Below are 25,353 nucleotides of genomic sequence, written 5' to 3'. Positions count from 1 at the left end.
GGCCAGAAGTAAATAAAAAGGGCCCGTCACACCCACACAATTTATCTTTGCCACACCAGCCGTCACGCTAACTCACCTTACCTAATGAGTAGGGTAGGGTGCCTCAAACAATTTAATCGGCCTAGTTAAAACCTCATATTATGGACCATTTATCGGTTGGTATGTGGAACCTGAAGTATAGTATGATCTAACAAGATGACACATTGCACTGGGTAATATACTTTTTTGATAAAGTGTAGGGTATTACTATCAAGATAATGTCAATTACAGTCGCCCATCCAACAACACAATGTCAAGAGCTAGTAGAAATAGAGGTGGTATAGTCAAATCGTGTCGAACTAAAAATGAAAAGAGAAAGGTGCTTGAATCCAAGCCTGAGCGATGGGAGCTGTTTACACGGGAAGAGGCAGGTAGTAGACGAGCGTGGAAAGCGAAGTTTTCGGGAGAACATGTTTCATAAATGCTATTATTATTGTTATTATCCCAACTTAGCTCTTACTAGAAGCTTGTGATAATTGTTTTTTAAGATATTTGTTCTAAAGCAAAGATAACCAGACTCATCTCGAGAAAGTATTTAAAAAGGATTTGACTAATGTCACGATTGTTTTAATCAAATTCCTAATCATTAAATTGAAACGATCATTGGGTGTGCATATATGTCCCATATGTCAAGCCGGTATTTCTTCCTGTGCTGCACATTAGAAAAAAAAAACATTCGAAATTTTCAAAATTACATCGTGAAGACTGGTAAGCAACTCAACAACGGGATGATAAGAACATGTCGTGGCACTTCTCTGGAGGCAGTTTACAGTTTACCTCTACCGAATTGTCATATAATCATGGTTTTTATGCCTTCCAATCTATATTCCTCTTTAGCGCAAAATTTAAATTTCTGGTATATGTCCATGATGTGCTAAGTTGTCTTGTTGTTATTGCTATTTGTGTGTGATTCCCACTTTTTTATATCAAGACAATATATTATGATACTATTCAATTTTTACTGTGTGTTTCTACAATCTCAAAATTTTCAACTGTTCTATTATTTTCCTATTAAAATGTTCGGGTATGGCAACATGCCCATCCATATTTCAGTATATTTAAGAGAATAGGGTTAGTAAAGCATTAGGTAGATCAGTCTTTATTGTACCCCTTTCACTAGATGGACATGTATGTCTTGTCTTAATGGTGCAAGAGGTAAATATTTATTTATCTTAGTGCATATGCTCCCTATATTTTGAAATACATTTTACATATATTTTAAATTTAAAAAAATTAAAACTAAAAGTTCACACGTACATCTTCATGTGCTACATGCTCACAAAGTCGTTTCATAAAAAATCGAATTATCATGTGACTTGTGTAAAAAAGATAAAATTCGGTACTAAAAATAATACTTTTCACAAGATAAACTTTCTTTTTTTTATATAGGCCACCCAAAATATTGGTTTTTCGTGAAACTTGACGAACGCACGTATATTATTGAGATATACATTTCAAATTTTTTGTTCAAATTTTTCAACATTTTGAAATATGATTTTTTGGTAGAGGGAGCATACGCACCCAGGAGCCAAATTGAATTTCCGCAAAAGTTTAAGGTAAAGAGGTTAAACAGGTGATATCCACTAAATTGCTTGCATGATTTTATACACATGTGGGTAAGATACCCCAATAATGAAACATTAGACCCCACACAAACTAGGTCCCTCCCTTTTCAAATACTCTACCTTTTGGGTTTTGTCAAAGTCCATATATGAAAAAATATCAACAATTATAAAATGAACTGAATATAATATAATAATATAAAGTAGAATTTATGATGATTCTAAAAAATTAATTGTATATAATATATATGGATGTTTTCCTATATATTTAGTTGAAAAATAAAATTTAGACTTTGACTAAACATAAAATGCGGGGTAATTATGAACAACAAGAGTGTGTAGGCATAGACTAAAAGTATACAAACATATTTTTTCGAAACTTATTTGTCAGAAGATTTGGACAAGATAACACGTGCACCTTTATATATATTCACATGCCCCCAGTGCTACATAATTCTTCAACTGCCAAGTGGGTTGGTAAAGGCAACAAGTGTGTCCCACTCCCAGCTATTTAGGCAACTTGGTCTATTTCAGCTCACAACACAATCCTAGTTGTTAGCTACCCGGTTCATACATTGAGAAGAAACACATCTTACATGTTGAATATACCTGTAGATCCTCATGAAAAGAAGTCCATATATAGATCGTTGCCCAGTATACAACGAGATAGTATTTGCATGCTTGCCGCAATCAAATATTACTAAGAACGGTAGGCTTCAGGAATTGGTGCACACGGTACTGCATTGTTTGTCGATGTGTGTTTCTTGTTCACTGGAGGTAGTTCACTATGTTATGTACAGTAATGATTCCCCGTCTATCGTCCTCTCGTGTGATCTGCTCCGGATGGCTTCATCCTGGCGAACGCTGTAACAGTTAGCAGCCAAATCCTGGTTTTATGTAGCAGGAGGTCTGGAGATTAAGATATGACGCTCTTATGTAGTTATGTTCAAGGAAGACCCACTCTGCACCGTGGTATCTACGCACGCAGCTTTTGCCTGACTACCAAGGAAATCATCGAGACTAAACACTCTGAACCGTACGCAAACAAACTGCAGTCCCCAACTCCCCATTCCAAAAGTCATTTTAGATCCTGGGCACTAGTACTCTTATCGTATTAAAAAAATTAAAAATTATATTTATATGTTTTAAAAAATTATGTAACAAAATTTTAAAAGGAGCTGATGGTGTATCCCACTAACGTACAAAATCTCAATTAAAATTTTTTTGTTTTTTGAGCTACACAAAAATGACAAAGTCTGATTTACTTTTGGAAATTTGAATCACTATACTCAAATCTACATATTTGGTATTTTTATGTAGCCCAAAATACACATTATTTCTAGTTGAAAGTTTACACGTTTGTGAGATACAATATTGGGTACATAATTATTTATTTTCAGATTTATTTTTTAAAAGGGATCACTGCCCATGTGCAAATGGGTAGCAATGCTCCCTTCACTTTTTTAAAAAAAAATCAAAACCTTACATTTTTATGTTTTCAAAAATTATGGCGTTAAATAAGTAGATAGATATGTACATGAGAAGTGTATGCAAAAAAGTCCCGGTAAAAATTACTTTAAATTTTGGAAAATACAAAAAAAACAAATTTCTGACAAAAGATACACTATTATAATACTATTTTACTACCATTTACTGTCGGAACTTTGTCTTTTTATATTATTCAAAATACAAAGTATGTTTTAACGGGACTTTTTTGCATACACGCCCTCTCCCCCCTATATATCTATCTATATATTTTAAAAAATGAGACTTCAAAACCTGAAATTTTAAATTTTCTAAAAATTTAAAAGTGAAGAGAGCATTAGAGCCCATATGTCAAAGATACTTTCCGACCGATGCTGATTAAGAGGACACAGGTGAAGGTCGCGCGCAGACAAAATCGCTAATTCAGTACTCGTTGTTGCTGCTTCAGGAACAGGAACCCAAACAGGGCGTGTGGATCAGAACTCAGAAGCTGAACATGCCATTATGCAGTCAGTGATCAACACATATAAAAGCTGAACTAAGATCTCAAACGACAGAGCATGACTGCCATAGTGCCATGCTGAGGTTGCATGTATAGAGAAAGTTAGTGGGAATGACCTACTTAGTTATATATGATACCAATCTTAACACACATAGTATATCTACTGCCATTATTTTTTGCATACAAAGCCACAAAGCATTTCGAGGCAAAACTTTGAAGCCTCGAAATGCATAGTGGCCTTGTATGCAAAGAGGGAGTGAGTATTTGACATAAATGTCTCAACATCACATGACAAATTCATCTTTTCATTACATTCTGTTGTCGCTGTAGCTAAGTAACACAAGTAAAGGGCCAAATGGCCTCATCAATGAAACAATGAAATAATTGACGAATAGTTTGACATCGTTCACATGAATTACTGAACAACATGAACAACAACTTTGAACGGATGACGCCTCCAGGTGTACAACAGTTGGTTCAGATCACAAGAAACTACCAACAGAATGGCCAGGCAGCAGACTTTCTCTTTCCTGCCCATCAGCTGTATTGAGCTCCTTGAATGGTAACAAACAAGCAGAAATCTGTAGTAATGGATCATGTTGCTGAATAATGTCAGCTTTGCAAATTCACAAGGCTAAAAATGGTTGAGTTGGTGACAGCAACTTATTGGTCAGTGATCCATTTTCAGGTCAGTGATCTTCTGGCAATGTCTCTTCTATGTACCTTTTTTTTTATCTCATAACGTCCTATGCGTCATCTGTAGCTGCAGATGCTGCACCCTTTTTATTCCTCATAACTCTGCTTGCTGGAAAGTGAAGCCTCGCATACAGTGGTCTTGGTGCTCTAGATATCCTATCAAAGCCCCTCACGCACACAAATCCTGCACATGTTCCGAACAAATATAAGCATCTATGATAATATTCCTGAGTAAAAATGTTACTGGAACCCTCCCAATTAAACTAAAAAGAAATTCCACTCATAGCATTATTTCCACATCAGCAAATTTTGTATACTTTTGTTTACCTCCAGTATGAAAATCCTTGACAAAAAATAATTCCCAAACTTTTTCTTTCTTGACAAATATAAACCGATATGTGAGATAATTATATCCTTTATTAAATCATAAACTTTATTGGGGCATTTCGCCCTACACATTCCCAGAGCAACGCCCTGTTTACATCCATACAATATTTGCTTGTGCGACAAAGTAGATCATATTTGGCCATTATTATATTTTAATGTATTCATATTCATTGAGTAATTTAGTACAAGTAGATTTTGTATGAAAACTACTTCCGCATATGAAAAATACTTCCGCATACTATGCAATTATGGACTACGTTTTCTTTTTGCAAATAATAGGTATTAGAGATGCACCCTGGGGCATAAAAAGGTCAAGAAACAAATGACAATAGCTTTAGTTTTGATCACATAAATCCCCATTATGCAAGTAAAAACAATCTTGAAGGAAACCATGATTGTACAATGTGTTGTGTGCAATCATTTGCTATGTGCTTAAGCGATCACAAAAAAGATATCTGTCCATTTCTTCATGTTTTTTTGTACTGGATATCGCAGACAGTAACAAAAACATTTAGATGATTACCTTTCCAAAAGCAATGTTGTATTTCTTCAGTTGTTAAACCTGCAAAAGAAACATGTAAGTCATAATCAGATGCACAACCTTGATGTGGTAATCTATTATTAACCATTGTCTTTTTTCTTAGTGTTTTCCAGTAGATCATAATCTGCCAAAGGTATACTGCTTATTTATACAGGCTGATAAAGCTACTATGGAACTCCAGTTGACACATGACAAATGGATATGGGAGTACATTCTGGTGCTTAACAGTAACAAACGCAATCTGCCAATCTCCCGTAAGTGAATATGAAGAATATGAAACCACGTGAAAATTGATTATCTAGGGGGACAACACTAGATTTTTCTAAATGGGTCAGTTCTATTAACATCTAGTCCTTCCCAGTTCCCACGTTGTTTGCGTAATTAGCCATTTTTTAGCAAATGTTAAGGTTTAAAGGATTTTATCACAAATTGCTAAGTGATTTGTTCATTTGCGTACTAATTCAATTCAAGAACTCATAGAGCCTAACCCCCTCCTTCCTCCATCCATGCTTACACATTTTGTATTTGTAGTTAAAATACTAGGCTCCCACGCCTCTAACATCAACATGAATGCCTCACATTGCACTTATCTTGTATTTGAAACTCCATCAACGTAGGTTTTCATGCCTTTAACATCACCACCTATGTCTCCACACCTGCGCTAATCTTGCATGCAGACATATTTCCACGTACCTATTTAGACGAGTGGAAATGAACAACTATCGAGGTTTGCTTGGGAATAAGATCCCGTCTAATATGCACAAACGGGATTTTCATAATGAGTCTTCTAGTTTGGTCAGGTGACTTCATAGCTTGAGCACCATTTGATAACATTGCCCTTGGGTGCGTGGTCTAACCTGCTTGATTGAGCTCAGCTCATTGACAGCCCTTCTTACTGAAATGTGTTGTTTGAACAACATTTTTGAAGCAACAGTATGGATTGCAGGTGGGAGCTCGGGGGTGGTAGTCTGGATATGAGGGAGCTGTGGCTGCCAACCAGCAAGGTGGATGCAGTAGCAAGAGTGGTAGTTGGTCTGCATGTGGTGATTGGAAAGGTCCTGTCGTATAGGTTGGTGGTGCATCCTTGTAGATATCTGTACGATGGACTTGGCAGTTGACATTAGGGGGTGGATCTATGTGAGCATTTCCTGGTGCATACGCATCCAGGCCAAAAAAAAAAGATTGCGTGCTATATTGGGTTGCTCACCAGGTCTAAAGAATATCTCCCTGCATATCTACGCGGGCCATTTCTACATTGGATGTGGCATTGTTAGTTAAGAGGCATTAAGGCATGGCTCATCATATTTTATTTTATTTTTGGACTGGCTCGTCATTAATTTGACACCTATAATCTGAGGTCAAATTGTTAATTTTAAAGGTTATCCAGGATTCCAGGTGAGATTGATTGATATGTCAAATTATATATGCCAAGCATTGCCTAACCCGTTACCATTTGATCTAAAAAATCGTTACCATTTGAACATCTTTTAGTTGAAATTGCATACTCCATTCGTCCCAAAATACAAGGCGCCCTTAAATTTCGCTGGTAAGCAACTTATAACTTTGACTATGATTTGAACTTATAATATGCCAACAAATTTCGTAAATATATATGAAATGAAAGAGATCTACAAGATCAATGATACCGTTTATACTTTCTGAAACCTTATAATTTTGTATATATTAGTGGTCAAAGTTATGCATCAAAGACCATGCGAAAAAAAGTGTGCCTTATATTTTGGGACGGAGGATGTACATTATTGCATCGATGTTGATGTTCTGTGCCTAGATTATTCTTCTCTAGCTACGCCCTGGGCACTAAGTATTGTCGATGGCCAGCTAGATGGTCATATATGCCTCAAACTAATCTCATGGCATATTAGCATCACTAAAGTAAGTCCAACAAACTAGTAAGTGGGAGCACAATAATAGTCAGCAAGTGACAAGAACTGAGTTATGCTGTCAGTACTTTATTTTGGCTATCTCAAACCTTCTTGGTCCATCTCTATGGTTCAAAAGATAGGAACACACACGGATCTCATTTATTATGGAAATACCTTTAAAGATTGAAGGAACTGAAGTTCCAAAATAAACTGTTCTCTTAGGAAGGTCCCATATCCATCTCCTTGGAACATCAACTGGGTTTCGGCTTGAGTCATGATCAGCAAATACCTTCAGTATAACATTTGAAGTGACAAATAAATTTGGTATCAGGAATATTTGCAATATCTACTAATTGTAATATACCACTTAAACTATTGTCAGCTACAACTACTTTCAATCATTACCTCATTTACTTGAAAATATGTCCCATTGAGTGGAAAACTTCCTCTCATAGCTGTTCGGCATGGTACCTATTTGAGTTTAATCAACAAAAAAGATAGTCAGACACCACCATTTTAAAGATATAAATACACAGCCTCATTGGATCATTAATAACTGGCATACTGAACTTCTATACAACATGTTTAAAATATATTCAGGATAGTATGTACATGGGACATGGCGGGTCAACCAAATGAAATTTAAGCAATGGCAATGTTTCTTGACTTCGACATGGCACAATGCAAGAATGCAAGGTCACAATGAGGGTAGTAATTGGTTTGCTTCTCGCACACTCCAAAGGACCAGTCCATCGATCTCACTGTGTCATGCACAAACACCAAAACTGTACACCCACTAACACATCACACTAAGAGAAGCCATATCGTCTCGTTAGAACACTCAACATCTATCAGGTATTCAGGCTTTTAAGACTACTAAGAATCATTTTCTAGTCTCTTCTTATTCTTCTCCCTGGAATATAACTTACACCGATTCCTACAGGACATCTTGCTGGTCAGACACTAGTATGGATCTTTGATCTGCCCCCACAATGTACTTGCTGCTACCGAACCAAGCTATGTGCAGAAGCTGACCTGACCAACCAGCTAAAACGATTTAACATGGTATGACCAGGCTGCAAATTGAAATGCTTGTTTGAATAAGAAACTTGCGAGTCAGCTGGTTCCTGGTTGGTACTAAAACAAAGAAAGAATAGCACATCTTATTTCAAATAATATAAAAGCTAAGGCTCTGTTTGGCATCCAAGTTTTTCTAAAACCAAAGTACTCCCTCCGTCCCACGAAGGTTGTCTGAGATTTCTCAAAATTTGGATGTATGACAATCTTCATGGGACAGAGGGAATAATATAAAACTGCAGAATTTTCATGCCTAGGCAACAAATACTTCAGTTTTGGAAAAGGAGGTCCAAACCTCCTTAGTGCAGTTTTGTAAGAACGAAGACAGTTTTTGCTATAAGGCCAAACACCTCGAAGTATTAACCATGGTAGTTTTAGAAACCAAAGTATTCTAAGAATACTTTACAAAAAGCGTTGCTGCCAAACGCAACCTAAGTAAGAAACATAATATACCAGCTAAGACCGTGAAACTTCAATAGCACGTCATATCTGATACAATTGTCTAGCTTAGACAGCAGATGTTCAACCAAAACGTAAGTTTGACTTGCTATAAGAAACAGCTTGTCTATCAGATTAAGTGATAAAAAATAATGATTATAAGAATAGCCTTTCCAATGAACACTTCATCTCAATAACATATCTGCCAACTACAAATCGTCCTATAGGATTTGCATCTTCGGCTCATAGAACCAGTTGAATTCTGGACCAAGGCTGTTCGAAGAATTTTCTTCCATGTTTTTTCTTTCTATTTTTTCTTAAGCGCTTCTTTGGGACGGAGGATAGAAAATTTCAGAATACGAAAAACACAGCAAGAAGATGTCACATGCTATGGATTCCACCGGATGTTAAACATAGGAAGTTTACAAATGCTGTTTTTGGATGGTGTTCAGGAACCAGCGCTGAATTTTGGAGGAAAACAAGTTCTTGGAGAGAGAGGATGCATCGGATTTCTCAAAGTAAAATAAAATGAGGTTTAAGCTCACATTGACTTTATTATGGAATCAGGTGATGGAGAACAGTAGAGAAAATAAAACATAACTAAACTTTAGTACTGGCTTCTACACACTTCTATAATATTACACATAAGTTGGTCCTTTAGTCATATGTATTATAGTGCTTTTTTTTCGAGAAAACGCAAAGGACCTTTGCGCTTCATATCATTGAAAAGATAGAGTTTTGGTTACAAGTCTTCTAAGAGACGCAGTTACAGGAAAAAGGAGGGGTGCCTAGTGCACATCCCAGCTGGTTGGCAGCACGGCCCGTAGGCCAAGCGCCCCAGCCCTAGCCCATACGGTAGCTTCCTCTTTGATCTTGTCTAGCAAAACCTGCGTGGACGGTCGAGCCCTGTTGAAGACGCAGTTGTTTCTGTGTTTCCAGAGCATCCAGGGTATTAGCAATGTTGCAGTTGAAAAACCCTGGCGGAGCGGCTTCGGCAGCGCCAGTTTCATCTCTGCGATCCAATCAGTCAGGGAAGCAAAGTCACTGCCCGGCGTCCTGCAGGTCATCCTCAACCAAGCGAGTGCCTCATGCCAAACTTGCTTGACAAAGGGGCAGTCGATGAGGAGGTGGCGCATGGTCTCAGGGAGCTGGTCACAGAGAAAGCACCTGGGGTGATGCGGTAACCCACGCCTAGCGAGCCGCTCGGCAGTCCAACAGCGATCTTGCAGGGCCAGCCATAGGAAGAATTTCACCTTCTGTGGGGCCCAGGTCCGCCAGATGTGCTTGGAGGCAGGGCAGGTGGTCGATCCATGAAATGTGGCAAGGTAGGCAGATTTAGCGGAGTATACTCCCGACGCAGTCCACTTCCATTGCAGGTGGTCAGGTTCCTGGCCAAGCAGTGTGCCCTCGACCTTCTGCCAAAGCTGCAGGTACTCGCCAATCTCCTGGATGCCAAGCGTGCCATGAATGTCTGTTGCCCATTTGTTCTCTTGCAGCCCGTCAGCAACTGTTCTTGATTTGCGGCGTCGTTTGGGGATGCATGCGTAGAGCGAGGGTGCAATCTCCTTAACCGAGCGTCCATCTAGCCATCGGCCGTCCCAGAACTTGGCAGCCTGGCCATTGCCAAGGATCATCGCCGTGGAAGCAAAGAACAAGGCTATTATAGTGCTTTCTGGTGTGTTCTAGCTAGTTGTAACAAGTTGTTTGTATCTGTTTCCTAGATTCAAATAGTGTCTGAAGAATGTTCTAGTTATGGGTAGAGCTAAATTGTGAGGGCTCATGCAGCCTATAAATAGAGGCCCGGACCTCTACCCCTGGACCAGACTATGTACCCTCTTTTATCAATAATAAAGAGAACTTTGTGTTCTTGTCTAGATCTTGTGTGTTGAGAGTTTTGGACTGAACTCTTGACAGCCCCACCCCTAGAGCAATATCTAGCTCACGCCCCTAGAGCGATATCTAGCGCAGCACGTTGAAGCGGTTCCTTCAACATTTATACTGTACACGTTGTAGCAGCAAGGTGGAGTTATTCCTCCACAACCTTGTGCTGCAATCCATAGGAATTTGAAAATTCTAAACTATGATCCAAAGGGCCCTTGCTGGGGGGAAAACCTAAAACTTCATCATTCAAAATTCCTACGGAAGTCATACAATCATGACAGGCCTTTAAACGGTCACAGAAAACTCGATAAAACATGCTAAACTGACCAATACATTACTAGTTCCCACTGGTTTCCTGAATTCAGGATCCAGCCAGGATGTATAGTTAGACAGCTGTCATTTTTTACTCTGGTAAATATTGCATAAATTAACAACGTACCAAAATTGTTCCTCTGACTTTCTGAGCCTGCGCCTCCCGTATACTGTTGCAACTAAAGCATGCACTGCTGTCACATAGTTTACCACTCTCATAGGAGTTGCAAGATGTCTTGGGTGCGTCAGTTGACTGAGCTGTTTCACCTGTTTTATATTTAAAATAAACATCAAGAACCCTTGATCGTACAGGAGTATGGAAGCCATAATACTTCAACTTATATGTGCTTCTTACCTGGGGTCCATATGGAGAGCAGATACGGGCAAGGATCATCAGGCTCTCTTTGGTCATACTGCACAAAGTAAGGAAATATCATCATTATGATCTTAATTCTTGCTTAGTACAGTTTAATTTCAACAGTGTGTTATGAACTCACTCCTTCCAGAAGTGGATGTGAGTCTGGCAATTCATAGCTGCAGCCATGTAGAAATAGAGATGTCAAATAATAACATTTCAGATATAGATCCTGTGTAAACTTCTCGAATACAACAAAACATGAGGGTACTATAATTATCATCAATGATATTGGATTTTCGGAAGACAGGACATACACTTGATGCTCTGTTCTTAGGCGACTAATGTTCTTGAGCCTAGGAGTTGGGATAGATGCAGCTTCCGGAGTTATTGCCACCAAGGCACTTGACATATCAGCATCTTCAATTTCAATGTTATTGACTTGCATATAATTCTTGAGATTCTGTGCGAACTCCTCGAAATTAAGCTTGATTGTAGGAATTTCTTCAGGATCATCTAAGAAAAGATCCTCTATGGCACTCTCTTTTATGTCTTCTGTCTCTGGTTCTGGTTCCGGGCTTGCGGGCTCTTCAATGATTGGCTGGCGATTATCCAAAACATTGTCATGGGCATGTGCATTCCAATCAAGTTGATTTACAGGCCTAGAACTTATATATGGCTGGTGGCAGCTCTCTGCAGCAATTGGGTTTGCTGACGTAACTAAACTCTTCTCTTCAGGTCCAGGAAGAGCAAGCCTAGCACTGCATGAAAAACAAACTTGTTAGCAGCATACAGCCATCCATTAGCACTCCATTTCTTCTATTCAGAGAGCTAATAGCTCCACTGGGTTTGTCAAAACTATTAAACGGGAATAAATTCCTCTCCAGCGAGCCAATTTTATGCAGGGGGTATTATCAGTTGTTACCGTCAAGAAAGTAAATATATTGTTATCCACAAGGGGAAGTATTGTAGCTGCCAAATAACACACTGTAATACATAGTTACACAAAAAATAGCTCCCACAAATATTTGATTATCCTAGTAGAATGTATATGAACATACACATATCTTCAGACATTACCTCGCAAATGCACTCGCAAAGTGCTTACATTCAGCTCTCATTGGGCATGCATTGCAATTTGGCTTACTTTTTGTACAGAACACCTGACAAGGAAAACAGAGTAAAACAATTTCAATAACACACAGTAAGCCAGTTACTAAATTTTGCTTTACTAATTTGATATATCTCATGTTTACCTTACCAAACGTTATCATTTGATAGTGAAGCTCGTACCTGCACAATGTAAATTGTCCTTATATGCCTGTAGATAATTGACCTTTTCCAAAGAAAATATTTAACAGGGTTTCTGAAACTTACAATGTCCGCTGATCAAGCTTGCATAATCGAGGCCAGAGGTACTTCTGTATGTTCTCCAGCATCGGATACCTTCAGCAGTGGATGATCATATTCAGTCATTTGTGTATATAGTACTCAACCCAGCTGTAAGGATTGAGGATACTTACAGCTCCAACAGATGCAACTGAAGAGACTCAGGTAGGGGTTGAAGTGGCACCCATCCAAGCCTCACACATATTCTACCAACGTTTGTGTCCACCTACATAATTAAAAGATATAGATAAATCTCCAGAATTAAATGAATAATCATTAACAAAAATTAGGAAAGGAAGAACATACAGGGAAAGCCATATGATGAAGTGTCAAAAGACGCACACACTCTACACTCTTGAGTCCAAGTCCTCTAATACTTAAGAGGTACTCCCTGAAATACACAATAAGAATGTTTTAAATGTCAAAACCCATTCAACAGAACTTTACATGCATTTAGCCCATGGCCACAACGCCACAAAATATAAAGATGGGGTGGACTTAGTGCAAACATCTAATTCAGTCGATCATGTAAACTTCCCACATGAACAGTCGTACAAGACAATTGGATGAGCTACATTCATCTAAAGGTTGAGGTCATATGGGTCAACAAATTTTAGAACAACCATGTCACATGTTAGGGCATCTCCAGCGGCCCGATGTAAATGGACCAACCTGATCCATTCTGGTCTGCGTGGACAGGACAGCAAGAAGCCAGCCCAGCGGCCCAACGCAAACGGACCAAGGTATCCGCACCAGATGGAGGTCAGGGCATCTCCAGCAGGTCGACCCATCGGGTCCTGGCCTGTCCGAATCGGTCCGCGCGGACAGGCGGACCGGCCACGCATGCTCAGTGGGGCAACCCAAAAGGACCGACCCATCCGCCGCGACCCATCAGGCCACCAAATTTGGGGAACTGATGCGTCGGTGTGGATGCTGCGCGGACAGCGCGCGTGTCCTGCCGCGCGTGCCGCAGGCCCTCTTGGAAGCGACCCGAAGGCAGAAAGCTGACCGGTGGCAGCGTTGGACGCGACCTGACGGCAGAAGGCTGGCCGGCGGCTGCAGCCAAATTATGTCTGCATGCCAACCCAAACGGACAGAGACGGACGATTTGGGTCGGCCCGCTGGAGATGCCCTCAGAGCTGGCATTGATGGGGGCCGTGCCTGCCTTTCGCGCACGCCATTGTCAGATGCCATGACTACACGCTCCACACCACAGAACACAGAACCACGCCCCGCGCCATGGGCACATCCTGCCTGTTTAGGAAGTCCCAGAACAACAATGAGGCGGGGTCCTCACCTGTCCACCGCAAGGTGAGGGACTAGTGGTACGTCCCCTGCCGACTTCGCTCAACAACTTTACGAGCCGACTTCGCTCAGCAACTTTACGAGACTGGGCGCCCGTACTATGGCCAGATGTAAACCTGCCCACAAGTTGGCTTCTGAACTTGCGTTCGGTGCCGGTGCCATGGGGAGGGTGAGCATGGCGCGATGAGATTCACCGCCGGCGGTTCATTCTCCCGCCGAATCTGCGGGACGATCCGGCGTTCACACTCTACTCATACGCCTGGGACACGTTCAGCGCGTCGGAGTTCAACCCACGTCGCCGAGGCGGGTACATGGGCTACGTTGAGTACTTGAGCCACGACTACGTCGGTGGCCACAAAGACGAGGCGACGGCGACGACAGTCTGCCCAATCTGCCGGTCATCAAGCAGGAGGTTCAGCTGCACGAGCTCAGCGAGGACGAGGCCCTCTAGATGGCCATCGCCTAGAGCAATGGCGACGACTTCAGCTCTAGGGAAATGGTCCTTAGGGGCACGTGCTGACATGCACAAAGACTTCCCGATTCTCATCAACAACATCAGGCCGGCTCCGGTAAGGGAGCGGCGATAGCGGCGTGTTGGCGGCTCGCTCTGGCGGCAGTAGTGGTCGTGTGGTGGTCCAATGACCTCGATGTAATTTTTATTATGTTTGGGGTGCTTTGTACTTCATGTGATCTTTCCCCAAAAGAAAAGATTTAAGTGGACGGAAGAATTACCCACCTACACAAGAACCCTACACTTCTGATTTGATCAATCAAGCCCCTTAGTCTAAGTAGAGCCATCTATACATAACACAGTCAACGACTCCCTTTTAAGAGTCGCAGCTGATTTGACATACTAACTAAAATTCAATCAGACACCTATACTTTTGCGGACATTAGCATATTGAATGAAAGCAACATCAGATTCATTGTGGGCAGCTGGCCAGCAAGACATACAAGACAAGGGTGCAGTGGGGGTGCGAATGCTGTCCAGGGAAGAAACCTACGGAAAGTCAAAAATGGAGTCGACTAAAAGAGTTCAGGAAGGAGACGACTTGAACTCAGAAAGTGGGTTTGAAAAACAATTGGGATAGATTAGGAACGCATGGACCAGATAAATCTACTAGGAGATTTCCTAGTTAAACAATAATAGGTCAAATTAAGAGGTAGTTGTACTATTTAGGTGTTGGCTGTGTAATTTTTTAGGGGAATCAAGCAAGAAAAGGCTACCTATTTTCTCAATGGTATTCTCTCTCAACCCAATTGTTCATAGCATGTAAGTGTTAGTTCGATAACTTCTGAGGAAACCGAGCAAGAAAAATCAATCTGTTCTCTTGTCTCAACCTATGTCTACACAATCTCTTGCCACCATGCTGTTTAGTTATCATCACTTCTTCAGCACAGTAGTTATCCCATTGGTGAATGAAGATTCAGAAACAGTAAGTCAGTAATACAGACCAAATTCCATTCAACTACCAGAACCAGGAAAATCTTGGCAATGAAGCCTGATTGAAACAAAATATCAATGGAAGGCCTCGTATATTTTTTCCCTCAAATAGTGATAATGAGACCATGTGTAAAACAAGTAATGCTATGAATGTTAGCTCACATATAATGATTTAGCTTACTTTGCTTTGTCTGGATCCACATAGCGCAACCATTCAAGATCAATGGACCCATGGTCTGTCACCAACCGGTTTAGAAATGCCTAAAATGGAAATTGATAAAGATGAGCATACATGACTGGACAATGATATTCCAACAAATAGGCAAATCTAGATTGAAATGAGCGTGTGTTCATACGACTACGAGTTATATCGTACTTCGTTTAATAACTACTTCTTGGCATACTTACTTTTATACGCTCCGACAGCATGTTGTTCATCCCTCGCTCTCTAATCGTGTCAGATATTTCCTTCACATCTATTTGCCTTATTGTTTCCCAATCAAGTGCGTCTTTTGCATTCTGACCTCTTTCTTCATTTCCGCGATTGGCAATAACTTCTTTTCTTAAAATATCCCAATCATAGGTTCTCTTTTTACGAGCAACTCTTGCCTTCTTTGTTTTTGGTTTGTCAGCAAGAACTTCAGGGAAAGCCTTTTTAGAATCTTTGGGTTTCTCTACTAAATCTGAAGCAACAGCCTGTAGTTCAGAATTTGCTTTCTCGCTTTGATACAAGTTTGAAGAAAAATGAATCGCGTCCTTGTTTTTTAAGAGTCCAACATTACCATACTGTTGGCTACATCCTGACTGGTACTTTTCACCTCCAATTTGCATTGCTTTGGTAGTAAATTCCTCTTGCAAATTCAGAGTTACATGCTGTTTCACAAATGCAGGTATAGCATCATTTCTTGAAAGATTATTTTCAATGGACTGCTCCTTAGCAAATGAAACCGTCTCTGAACTTGGCGGATGAAAATATTTGTCCATGATTGGTGAAATAAAGTCAACTCCTCGTGTCGTCGCAGAAGGGAAATGAATTTTGTCCTGACTTAAAGATCCATCTATATCATATAAAAGGGCAGTTAAAGAATCAGCCATTTTGGTTTTATCACAGTCAATTCCAGGAGAAGATAAAGGACAATCAAATCTGGTCTCAGCTGGTATGGCATCGGAATCATCTGTTCTGTTAAGGCCAGTATATATTGAGCCCTCTAAATAACTGGCATGTGTTATATCTGGCAGATGAGCTTGGCCATTCTGGTAACTAGAGACAGAAGCATGAAGTGGTTGACGATTGCTAATGAGATGATGTACTTCACTGGGCATTGACCCCTTGTTTCCACATGGCTCTGAAAATCGATCATATTCCCATAAACCATTTTTTTCATTAAACTTGCTTTTTAGCTCTTGCATCCTTAGAAGTTCTGTAAATGTGGTGGAATTGCTCATACCATTAGGCATATTTCTGCCAGCAAAGTCTTCTGCTGTAAAATTAACATGTGTGCTAGGAAACGTATGATCAGTCATGTGAAACAGATAATCTGGGGAACTTAGAGATGAAATGGCAGAGTTTTGCGATGAAACAACATCCTCCAATGCCACATCTTCAGCTTCAACCACACTTTCAGTCCCCTGTGTCTTGCTCTCGTGCAGTCTAACCGGCAGTGCCCCATAAGAACTATAATAAACTCCTGCTGCACAGTCTACTCCATCTCCAGGAGAATTTCCGAACGGTCCAATACTGTTGCTTCCTTCTTTTTCTTCTGTTGTAACTAAGGAGGCTGTTGTGTTACTCGCCTCTTCAACAAAAATGCTGCCCTGCAACTTGACAGAATCACCGAACAATCTGGAACAATCTCCATTCTCTTCTGACATGGCATGAAACATCCTACTTGCAGGTATTCTAGACACTTCTGGCTTTGCAGGAAATTTCGCAGCAAGAGCCATAAATGCAGAGCTACAAAAGGTAAAGATAACAGTCAGACAAACAACATAACCTGAGAATGCTGTCAAAACAGCTTCTAATTCAAATAGGTTGTAAGCTTCATTTTTACCTAGAAAGATGGTCTGAAACATTCTGAGTAAGAAAAACACCTACTACTGAATCCACAACTGATCCTTTCCAAGGAGAAAAACGCCGATCTCCTGCAAATGGATAGAAGTCATTCAAGAATTACAGCCTTATACGGTCTTCCTGTAAATCTGTAAACACAAAACTGCATCCAATACAGTGCAACCCATTAATGATCCATGACCATCCAATTAACGCAAACTCTGGAGTTTGAACATGAGACCATGTCAGGTTTTGGAATTCTAAACATGGACTCTAACTATATGTGAAAGAGCATATACTCTGTATATATATAAGGCCCTATGAGCAGTACTGATTTGAAAGAGTAGCAATACCTTGAACTAGATGCATGCGAGCAATGAATGAATCAATGCGTCCTCGGAATATTTTCCTTTCTTCATCAAGCCATTTCTCCTTGTCCTTATCCATCCCTTCAGAACCATCAACCATATCCGGTTCCATTAATAACTTCCACATTAGGGCAGTTACTGGATCAAGGTTCACTTTGGCCCGAGCAGGCTTTGTTTTCACTTTCCCCTCATATGGAACAATTGCACCAAATTCTCCTTTGTAAGGCACAAGAGCACCATGTGGCTCAGGTGACCCGGTGTCATCTGATTTGTTTATGTCTAAGACTTTTATCTTTTGAATTATGAGATCCAAAGGATCCACCGGGGGAGCCATAGCTCCAGGAAAGCTTTCACCACTTCTTTCCGTATTAAGCCCTCTGAAACCAGGAGCCTCAACCGCATGATATCCAGAGACACTACAAGTATCCTCATTTTGCAATCGATCAGTATTGCTATCTTTGGACTTAAGTTCTGTACCAACCACCTTTTCTTTCCTTGGACGACCTCTAGGCTTTGGCATCTCACCAGGTTTTATTTCTTTTCTAGGCCGGCCTACTTTTCGCTTCTCACTGGCTTTAGCTGCAGTGGTTTCTCCACTAACCTCCACTTGCTGATTCTCATTTCTCAGAACATCAGTACCTGGTGATGAATTGATTGGCTTAGTAAGGAGCCTAATAACCTCTCCAGAACTCTCCAGCTGGCAACTATTCTTTTCGAGAGTGTCATTACCTTTTGATTGGGTTGTTGGAATGACAGGGGAACCAATTTTTTCCCCATTGATACTTCTAGCAAGCTCGTCAGAAGGACCAATGCAGAAACTATTGTGAGTATCATCTAGAGGGGAAGTGTTATGCTTATGCAGTTCAGCCGGCAAATCTGACCCTTTAACTGTGTTGCCTTCCAGAAAGTGAAGTTGCTGACTTCCAGTTCTCGCATTATAACCTTGGTTTCTGAGGGTGTTTGGATTACTTGGCAATTGTGCACACTTTTCTGTTATGAGCCTGAAATGTTCGTCAGGTGCTTCAACAGAATCCCTGCATGCAGTGCCATGCATAGCATGTCTGTAATGTTGTTGGATCATTTCTGGTCTTTTACCCATATTGTGTCCTGATGCTCCAAAACTAATCATTCCTCGGGAAGCTCGTGATTTCTCACGGGCTATCAATCTTTGAGCATCAGCTAAGGTAAACACGTTAGAGTTGATAGCGGAAACCACATTTTTATTCCGATTGTTCGACAAATACGTAGATGGGGTAGAAATGTTACCCACAGCTCCATTCAGACCGTTGCTATGATTTTCTGTTCTCATTCTTTTGTAATTTTCAGGAAAATATGGCCCCTGAGAGGTTTCCGCATGGCAAGCATCTACAGATGTCCATCCATTCCTTTGCTGTTCGGGATTCACACCAAACGAAATATGAGCACCATTGGAAGAATTATGTTCTCCTCTGGTATCCAGTACATGCATATGACATGAACCACGAGAAGCATGAGGTCCAGGTGCAGCACCTGTTTGCATGTAAGAACTGGTCATAAACTTCAAATAGCTGTCTATCGATGTGAGCTCATTCAAATTTGCTACCATGGAATGTCCTTCAATGTGCTTGGGCGGTGAGATGGGGTTTTGTGTCGATCTGTAGCCATGAGGCATTTGGTCGGTTGCCCAAGCCTCTCTTGAGTAAGGATTGGGATTGAAATTTTCCCTCATTGCAACTCCTTCAGAACACTGAGCAGTCGTATTTGAATTTTCAGGAATTCTGTGACAATTAAGCATCTGTTTGTCAATTTGTGTTTCTCTTGCTGAAACTTGTGGAGAAGAAAGCAAGTATTCGGTAAAATTAGTTGGCATCCCCTGCATTAGACTGATTGAACTGTTGAGATCAGGTAAATTTTTGCCTGGCATGCCAGTACAGACCTCTAACAAAGGATCTTTTTGTAATGTTTCCGTTATTCCTGACAGAAGAAATTGTGAAGGCCTGTCCACAAAATTAGCATACTCATTTTGCATCGGATCAGTAGACCTATTGAGGTCAAGTAATATTCCTTTTGGCATATAACGTGAAGGCAAAAACTGTGCATTGGCCATTTCATTGGCTGAACTGTAAATTGGTGTTTCTGTATTATCTGCAGGCAGTAACTGTGCACCAGCCATCTGATTGGCTGAACTGTACATTGAACTGGTGGTAAACCCCACGAATGGCGACCGGGTTTGGACATTACTTTGACTGGTAGAAGACTCGGATGGTTCATAATCCTTGGGATCGGTAGATACCATCTGAGCTTGATATCTAGGATGTGTGTTCTCTCGTGGAACATCCCCATCAATGTTCAGACACCGCTTAGCTGATTTCTGCTTAGACCTGCTGTGTGAATCCCCAGTCTGTTCTGGGGGAGGTTGGCATGCTGGTGTATTCTTGCGGACATATTTTCTTTTGACAGATGATTTTTCTTCCTTTGCCTTGGCAGGCTTTGGAATTGCAGACTTAGGAGTCTTTGGTGGTTTGAAGACCTTTGGCCTGTGTTTTTTCCTCTTAGCCTTTGGTGGTGGAGTGTTGTTCAAGTCAATAACTTCAGTTGGTCCAGCACTATTTTCAACGTCTTCAACTGCCCCGGCATCATTTCTAGCGACTTCAATTGGCCCAGCAGCACTCCTAATGCCAAACGGATGAGCAGACTCTTTCCCCACTAATGCTATTGCACTATTTGTAGTCTGGGCCTCTAAAGAAGTGTCCAACTGAGATGACATCATACTTGAGAAATAAAGATCCCCTGAGCTCTGTGTTTGAGGAAGCCATTGTCCAAAATCCTGCATATTTTACTTTGTCTATTTCATCTACCTGGTGTAAACAAAAAACTCATGTGCCATACGTTTCTATCAAGCTTTTTGTCACTGATCAGGAGCAGCAAGATTGGATCAGGCAGGGTCACCTATTTGGTCTCCGAGTCTCCAGTTCTGCAACTGCAAAATATCAAGGCACACTTCATCAACCTTAAATATACAGACATAGAGGAAACTATTAGATATACACAACCAAGACATTATGATTATCTAAAATATACTAGTACTAAAGCAAGAAGCCAATTATCACTTTAACTCAGTGGCCAACGTGAAACTTCTGAAACTCTTATCAAAACAACAAAACAAAAAGGAACAAAAATAAAGTATGCAGCTGTAATCCAAATTATCATTGTTAAGGTCCTTAATATATAAAGTTCCACCCTCAATCACCCACAAACGAGTCTGTCCTAGGAGAGGCACATATCCGGCTCCTTATTTATAGCCTCACGTGATCTTTCCCTTGTGGTCAATCACCTGGTGTCATCCTCACAACAATCTATGTTCTTCTCCTCACTACTATAACTAGTAGAATGTTATCTTTTATTCTCATTACAAATGATATTAATGCCAATGGTAGTATCCTTCATAGTTTTTTCTTTAGTTTAGTGTGTGATGCAGCAATTTGAAACCTGGAGGGGAAGATGTTCACAGGCTGTTTGCCACACTTCCGTGTTGAGCCAATGGCGTCAGAGTAGGATGTGCAACATGTAAGGTAGACGTCGGTATGAAAGACTCCATTTCTCATGATTGTAAGATAGATGGTCTGAATATTGTCGTTGAAGTACACTTAGTTGGTGGTTGTTTCTCAGTCATCAGTACCGACATATCAACATTCCTGCAAGCAACCGCAACTCAGTCTGGGATCAAGCACAACAGCTCAGGCAGCAGAGGCACCTTCATGTCTACCGGAGCTGGTGCGATGTGAGACCTAATGGAAACTTCTCATGCTTGAAAATATTTTTGCAGTGTATGAATCGACATGTGCCTAAACATGGATTGTGAATATTTTTTTAAAATTATTTTCTTTGTAGTTAGTGTTGTGAAACAACCATTTCGAATCAGATATATCTCTCATTTAGTACCATACCTATAATTATTTTTACACATTGTGGTTTACCTTTTTGTATTTATGTCTGTCATGCTTACGTTTAGAGGTGATTATGAACATAATTTTTATAGTTGCAATATGCATTAGATAAGTCGTACGTGCACACTTACTAGTCTCACAACCTAACACCATTTGTCCCCTCCCTCCTCTTGCCATTCCCCAAAAAACAAAGAATCCAAGACTCTGCCCTCCCCCACTCGATTCTGCATCAGGTAAGTCATGCACACTTAATAGTCTCGCAACCAAACACCATTTGTCCCCTCCCTCCTCTTCCTATTTCCCCAAAAAACAAAGAATCCAAGACTCTGCCTTCCCCCACTCGATTCTTCACCCAAAGACCCCCCACTCGACCCTACTCTATTCCCTCCTCTTCCTATTTCCCCAAAAAACAAAGAATCCAATACTCATGCCGCCCACTCTCTTCTTTGAGGCCGCGATTGTACAAACGCAGGTACTGTTGGAGGGTCGCTATCGGCGCCACGCCGTCCTCTGCCAGCAGCTTCTACCTTCCTTTTTCCCCTGGAGCTGCAAGTGGGAAGCCCGAGAACGTACCTTCCACTTGCAGCTCCAGGGGAAAAAATGTAGGCGCCGGTGGCAGGGGACGGCGGCAGCGACCCTCCAACCCTACCGTATTGGCACAACTGTGACCTCAAAGGAGAGAGCAGGTGGCACGAGCAAGGTCGGCGGTGGCCAACCTGCCGGCGAGACAGATCGGGAGCCTGCGTACAGAAGAGAGAAGGGGAGCAGGGTCAAGTGGGGTGGGGTGGGCGGGGGGGGGGGTCTTCAGGGTGAAGAAATGAGCGAATCGAGTGGGGGAAGGCAAGCACCGACTCAGCAGAGTGTTGGATTCTTCGGTTTTGGGGGAAATGGGCAGAGGAGGGAGGGGATAAATGATGTTAGGTGTGAGAAAGAACAGCGAGGACAAGAAGATTGTTGTGAGGATGGCAACGGGTGATTGACCACGAGGGAAAGATCTCGTGCGGCTATAAATAAGGAGCCAGATATGTGCCTCTCCTATAACAGGCTCGTTTCCGGTTGATTGAAGGTGGAAATTTTATGTGTAAAGGACCTTAGCAAAAATAATTTGGATTACTCAGCTACATACTTCATTTCTGTTCCTTTCTGTTTTGTTGTTTTGAGAAGAGTGTCAGGAGTTTCACGTTGAAGCACTATCTGTGGTTGTTCAGACTACACCCTCAAAGGCATCGACTCCACCTATGGATATTAGTAGCCCAATGACAAGAATGTAATCAAATCTGCAACTTGTTTACTCTATTTATTTACATGCTAGCAAAAATGTTTGCACTTGTCTTCATACTTTTTGCAGACGTAAGCGGAAATTAGATCAAACAATGTTAATCCGTTCGGTTATGTTTGAACCTGTTAATTTGTGGGCTGTTATGTTGAGCATTTTAATGTGTGTTGTCAATATTCTTACTTTAATATGTTGGTGTTGTTCCTAGTAATCAAAATATGGTTCGAGTTGGGACTAAATGCTGCCCTTTTTTAAAATGGCGACTGATACATACAGACTACCAGAGACCAAAACGTGAATTACAGGGAAAAAACGTTCAAACGCAGACATACACGGTCATCCTAAGCAAAACATATATCAAACAATTTTAGAGCAACTATTGGTATACCAATGCCGGATCGTGTCAGCTGGAGCCGTCCGCTGTCAGGCTTTGTTAAACTGAACGTGGACGCTGCATTTCATGTGGAAAGATGTGCAGAGCTACTGCTGCTGTTATTCGTGATAGCCTTGGAAATTTTATTGCAGGTTCCTATTACAATCTACAGCATGTGGCAGATGCGGGTATGGCTGAGGCCCTTGTGATGCAACATGGCCTAGAACTCGCTGATCCAAGGGGAATGCAGAGAATACAAGCTCAATCAGATTCAATTGAGGTGATCAACTCATGTTCTGGACAAAACAGGATCTGGGGGACAGCTAAAGCGATCTTTCCAAATTGCATAACCTCCGGCTGAAGAATTGGTGGAGCGGAGTTTGCACATTGTCCAAGGGAAGCCAACAAAGTTCCTCACGAGTTAGCTAAGCTTTGTTTTAATTCAAAAAAATCTTTGTATGTGGTGATGACCTTCTGTTGAATTCACTTGTGAACGATGTAGATATTGTTTAATTCTCAATAAAGTTGCCGTGGTGGCTTTCCATCAAAAGAAAAAAAGATCAAACTTTCCGTTTTGGGCGTTTATGGTACTGGGCAAAGACACATTCCGGCCGTGTGTTTTGGCAAAGACTGGGAAATAATAGTGTTCCAAAGCAAATTTTCCCTACAATAACCTTTAGCAAATCTAAGCAGTAGACGACCCTAACTACATCAGCAATTGGCATCGCATAATAGCAGGGAAAGGGGGAGTAGGAACTTCCGATCTTACCTTATGGTCTCAGGTCGAGCTGCTTGCGCGTCACCAGCCTCGCCTGCTCCTTCTCTCAACCGTCGCCGTCGTCGCGGCCAGCTTCTTGCCCGGTCGTCGCTCGCCTCGCGGTAAGGAGGAGGAGGGGGAGGAAGAGGAAGAGGTGAGGGCCACTGGACAAGACGGGACGGGGAGGCCGGATGGAGGTGCGCCGGCGGCTGCCGCCCGCCGCCTGTGGTGGTCCTGGTCTCGAAGGGGCGGTAGGTCTCTCTCTCACCGGCTCGATTTGGGGAAATGGAGAGCGGCGGCTGCGAGTGAGGGGAAAAGAGGTCTGCGTTTTTTTAATATATTCGGTGGTCTCTATGGCTGACAAGTGGGATTTATGAGGCCAAATTCTTATTTCCGTAGGAACTGGTTACTTTGTGATTTTCTGAGAAAAATAGCTAAGTTATTTTTATGATATTAGGCACCTGATCGTGCCGTGTCTATCGAGATGCCCGGTCAAATGGACAAGTTGCCGCGCACGCACGTTCTTTCAAATATTATATTATAATAGTATTATCTTCTACGCCTAGTTTAACGGTCGGTTTGTTAGGGCATGTACAGTGGTTTCAACGACGGGTACAGTGGTTTCAACGACGGGTGTCTGTAGTATCTCTACACCTCACATATAGACAGCGCACGGGACATCATGTACAGTAGGCCAGTCTATTAGGCTGTCTATAAGCAGCAAACGGGTTTGGTAGTTATGCAAACGAACCCAGTTTTTGCGGAAGACGTGATCCAATCATAGACCTGCTACAGTCGACTCGCTCGGTACAATGGAAAATAGTCTATCGGTAGGAGGAGATTTTCACGGTAGCAGACTGTCTTTATTTCTACAGACGGGTCAAGCGGTTTTTCTCTTTCTCTTCCTTGCACGTCGTCTTTAATCCTACGTGGAATGTGTTACAGACTGCTGACTGTATACTGTTGTACATGCCCTTAGCGGTCTTTGACCGTTGAAACTAAACGGTAAAACTTATATCTTCTCGGTGCATATAATTTAACTAATCATATTGTTTATATCGTGTAGAAAGTTTTCCATCCTCTTACTTTAGTTCTCACTGATCATGTGTCCCTTCCAAACTACCCGAACAATTGTACTAGTAGTTGGGGCATAAGCATGTTTTTTCATTATTATGTTTTAACATTATTCTTCGTGGCTAATCTTAATAGTCAATTCCATTGCTAATTTTCCAAGTTATCATTTCAAATAAATTTTAAATCTATGTGGGTAGAAGTTGATTTGATGATGAAACTAAGTGATAATTGGA

The 25,353-nt window shown here is 41.3% G+C and overlaps 1 protein-coding gene across 3 annotated transcripts; it reads right to left on the bottom strand.

Moving 5' to 3' along the window:
• Positions 1–3,877: 3,877 nt before the first annotated feature.
• LOC127310270 (protein ROS1A) lies at positions 3,878–24,367 on the bottom strand. 3 transcript variants are annotated; one of them, XM_051340959.2, is made up of 19 exons: positions 24,059–24,365; positions 18,444–20,673; positions 17,700–18,353; positions 17,348–17,438; positions 15,705–17,250; positions 15,478–15,557; positions 12,854–12,938; positions 12,682–12,773; positions 12,536–12,604; positions 12,415–12,451; positions 12,239–12,321; positions 11,476–11,919; positions 11,301–11,337; positions 11,159–11,216; positions 10,931–11,070; positions 7,501–7,566; positions 7,270–7,384; positions 5,195–5,233; positions 3,878–4,468 (listed from the first exon to the last, which is right to left on the bottom strand). In XM_051340959.2, exons 2-19 carry the CDS (start codon positions 20,524–20,526, stop codon positions 4,335–4,337), a joined length of 5,853 nt encoding a protein of 1,950 aa, XP_051196919.1. In that variant the 5' UTR covers positions 20,527–20,673; positions 24,059–24,365; the 3' UTR covers positions 3,878–4,334. The 3 variants fall into 3 exon arrangements, 2 of the variants coding, with proteins under 2 accessions (XP_051196919.1, XP_051196915.1); XM_051340955.2 differs by having other exon boundaries at positions 17,700–20,673; XR_007857361.2 differs by lacking the exons at positions 3,878–4,468; positions 5,195–5,233; positions 7,270–7,384; ... (2 more) ...; positions 11,159–11,216; positions 11,301–11,337 and having other exon boundaries at positions 11,780–11,919; positions 12,420–12,451; positions 17,700–20,673; positions 24,059–24,367.
• Between the last annotated feature and the right edge of the window lie 986 nt (positions 24,368–25,353).

This window comes from Lolium perenne, chromosome 1 (genome assembly GCF_019359855.2).
Source record: "Lolium perenne isolate Kyuss_39 chromosome 1, Kyuss_2.0, whole genome shotgun sequence".
In the NCBI taxonomy this organism is placed as follows: Eukaryota; Viridiplantae; Streptophyta; class Magnoliopsida; order Poales; family Poaceae; genus Lolium; species Lolium perenne.
This window is presented reverse-complemented; position numbering and strand designations above follow the sequence as displayed.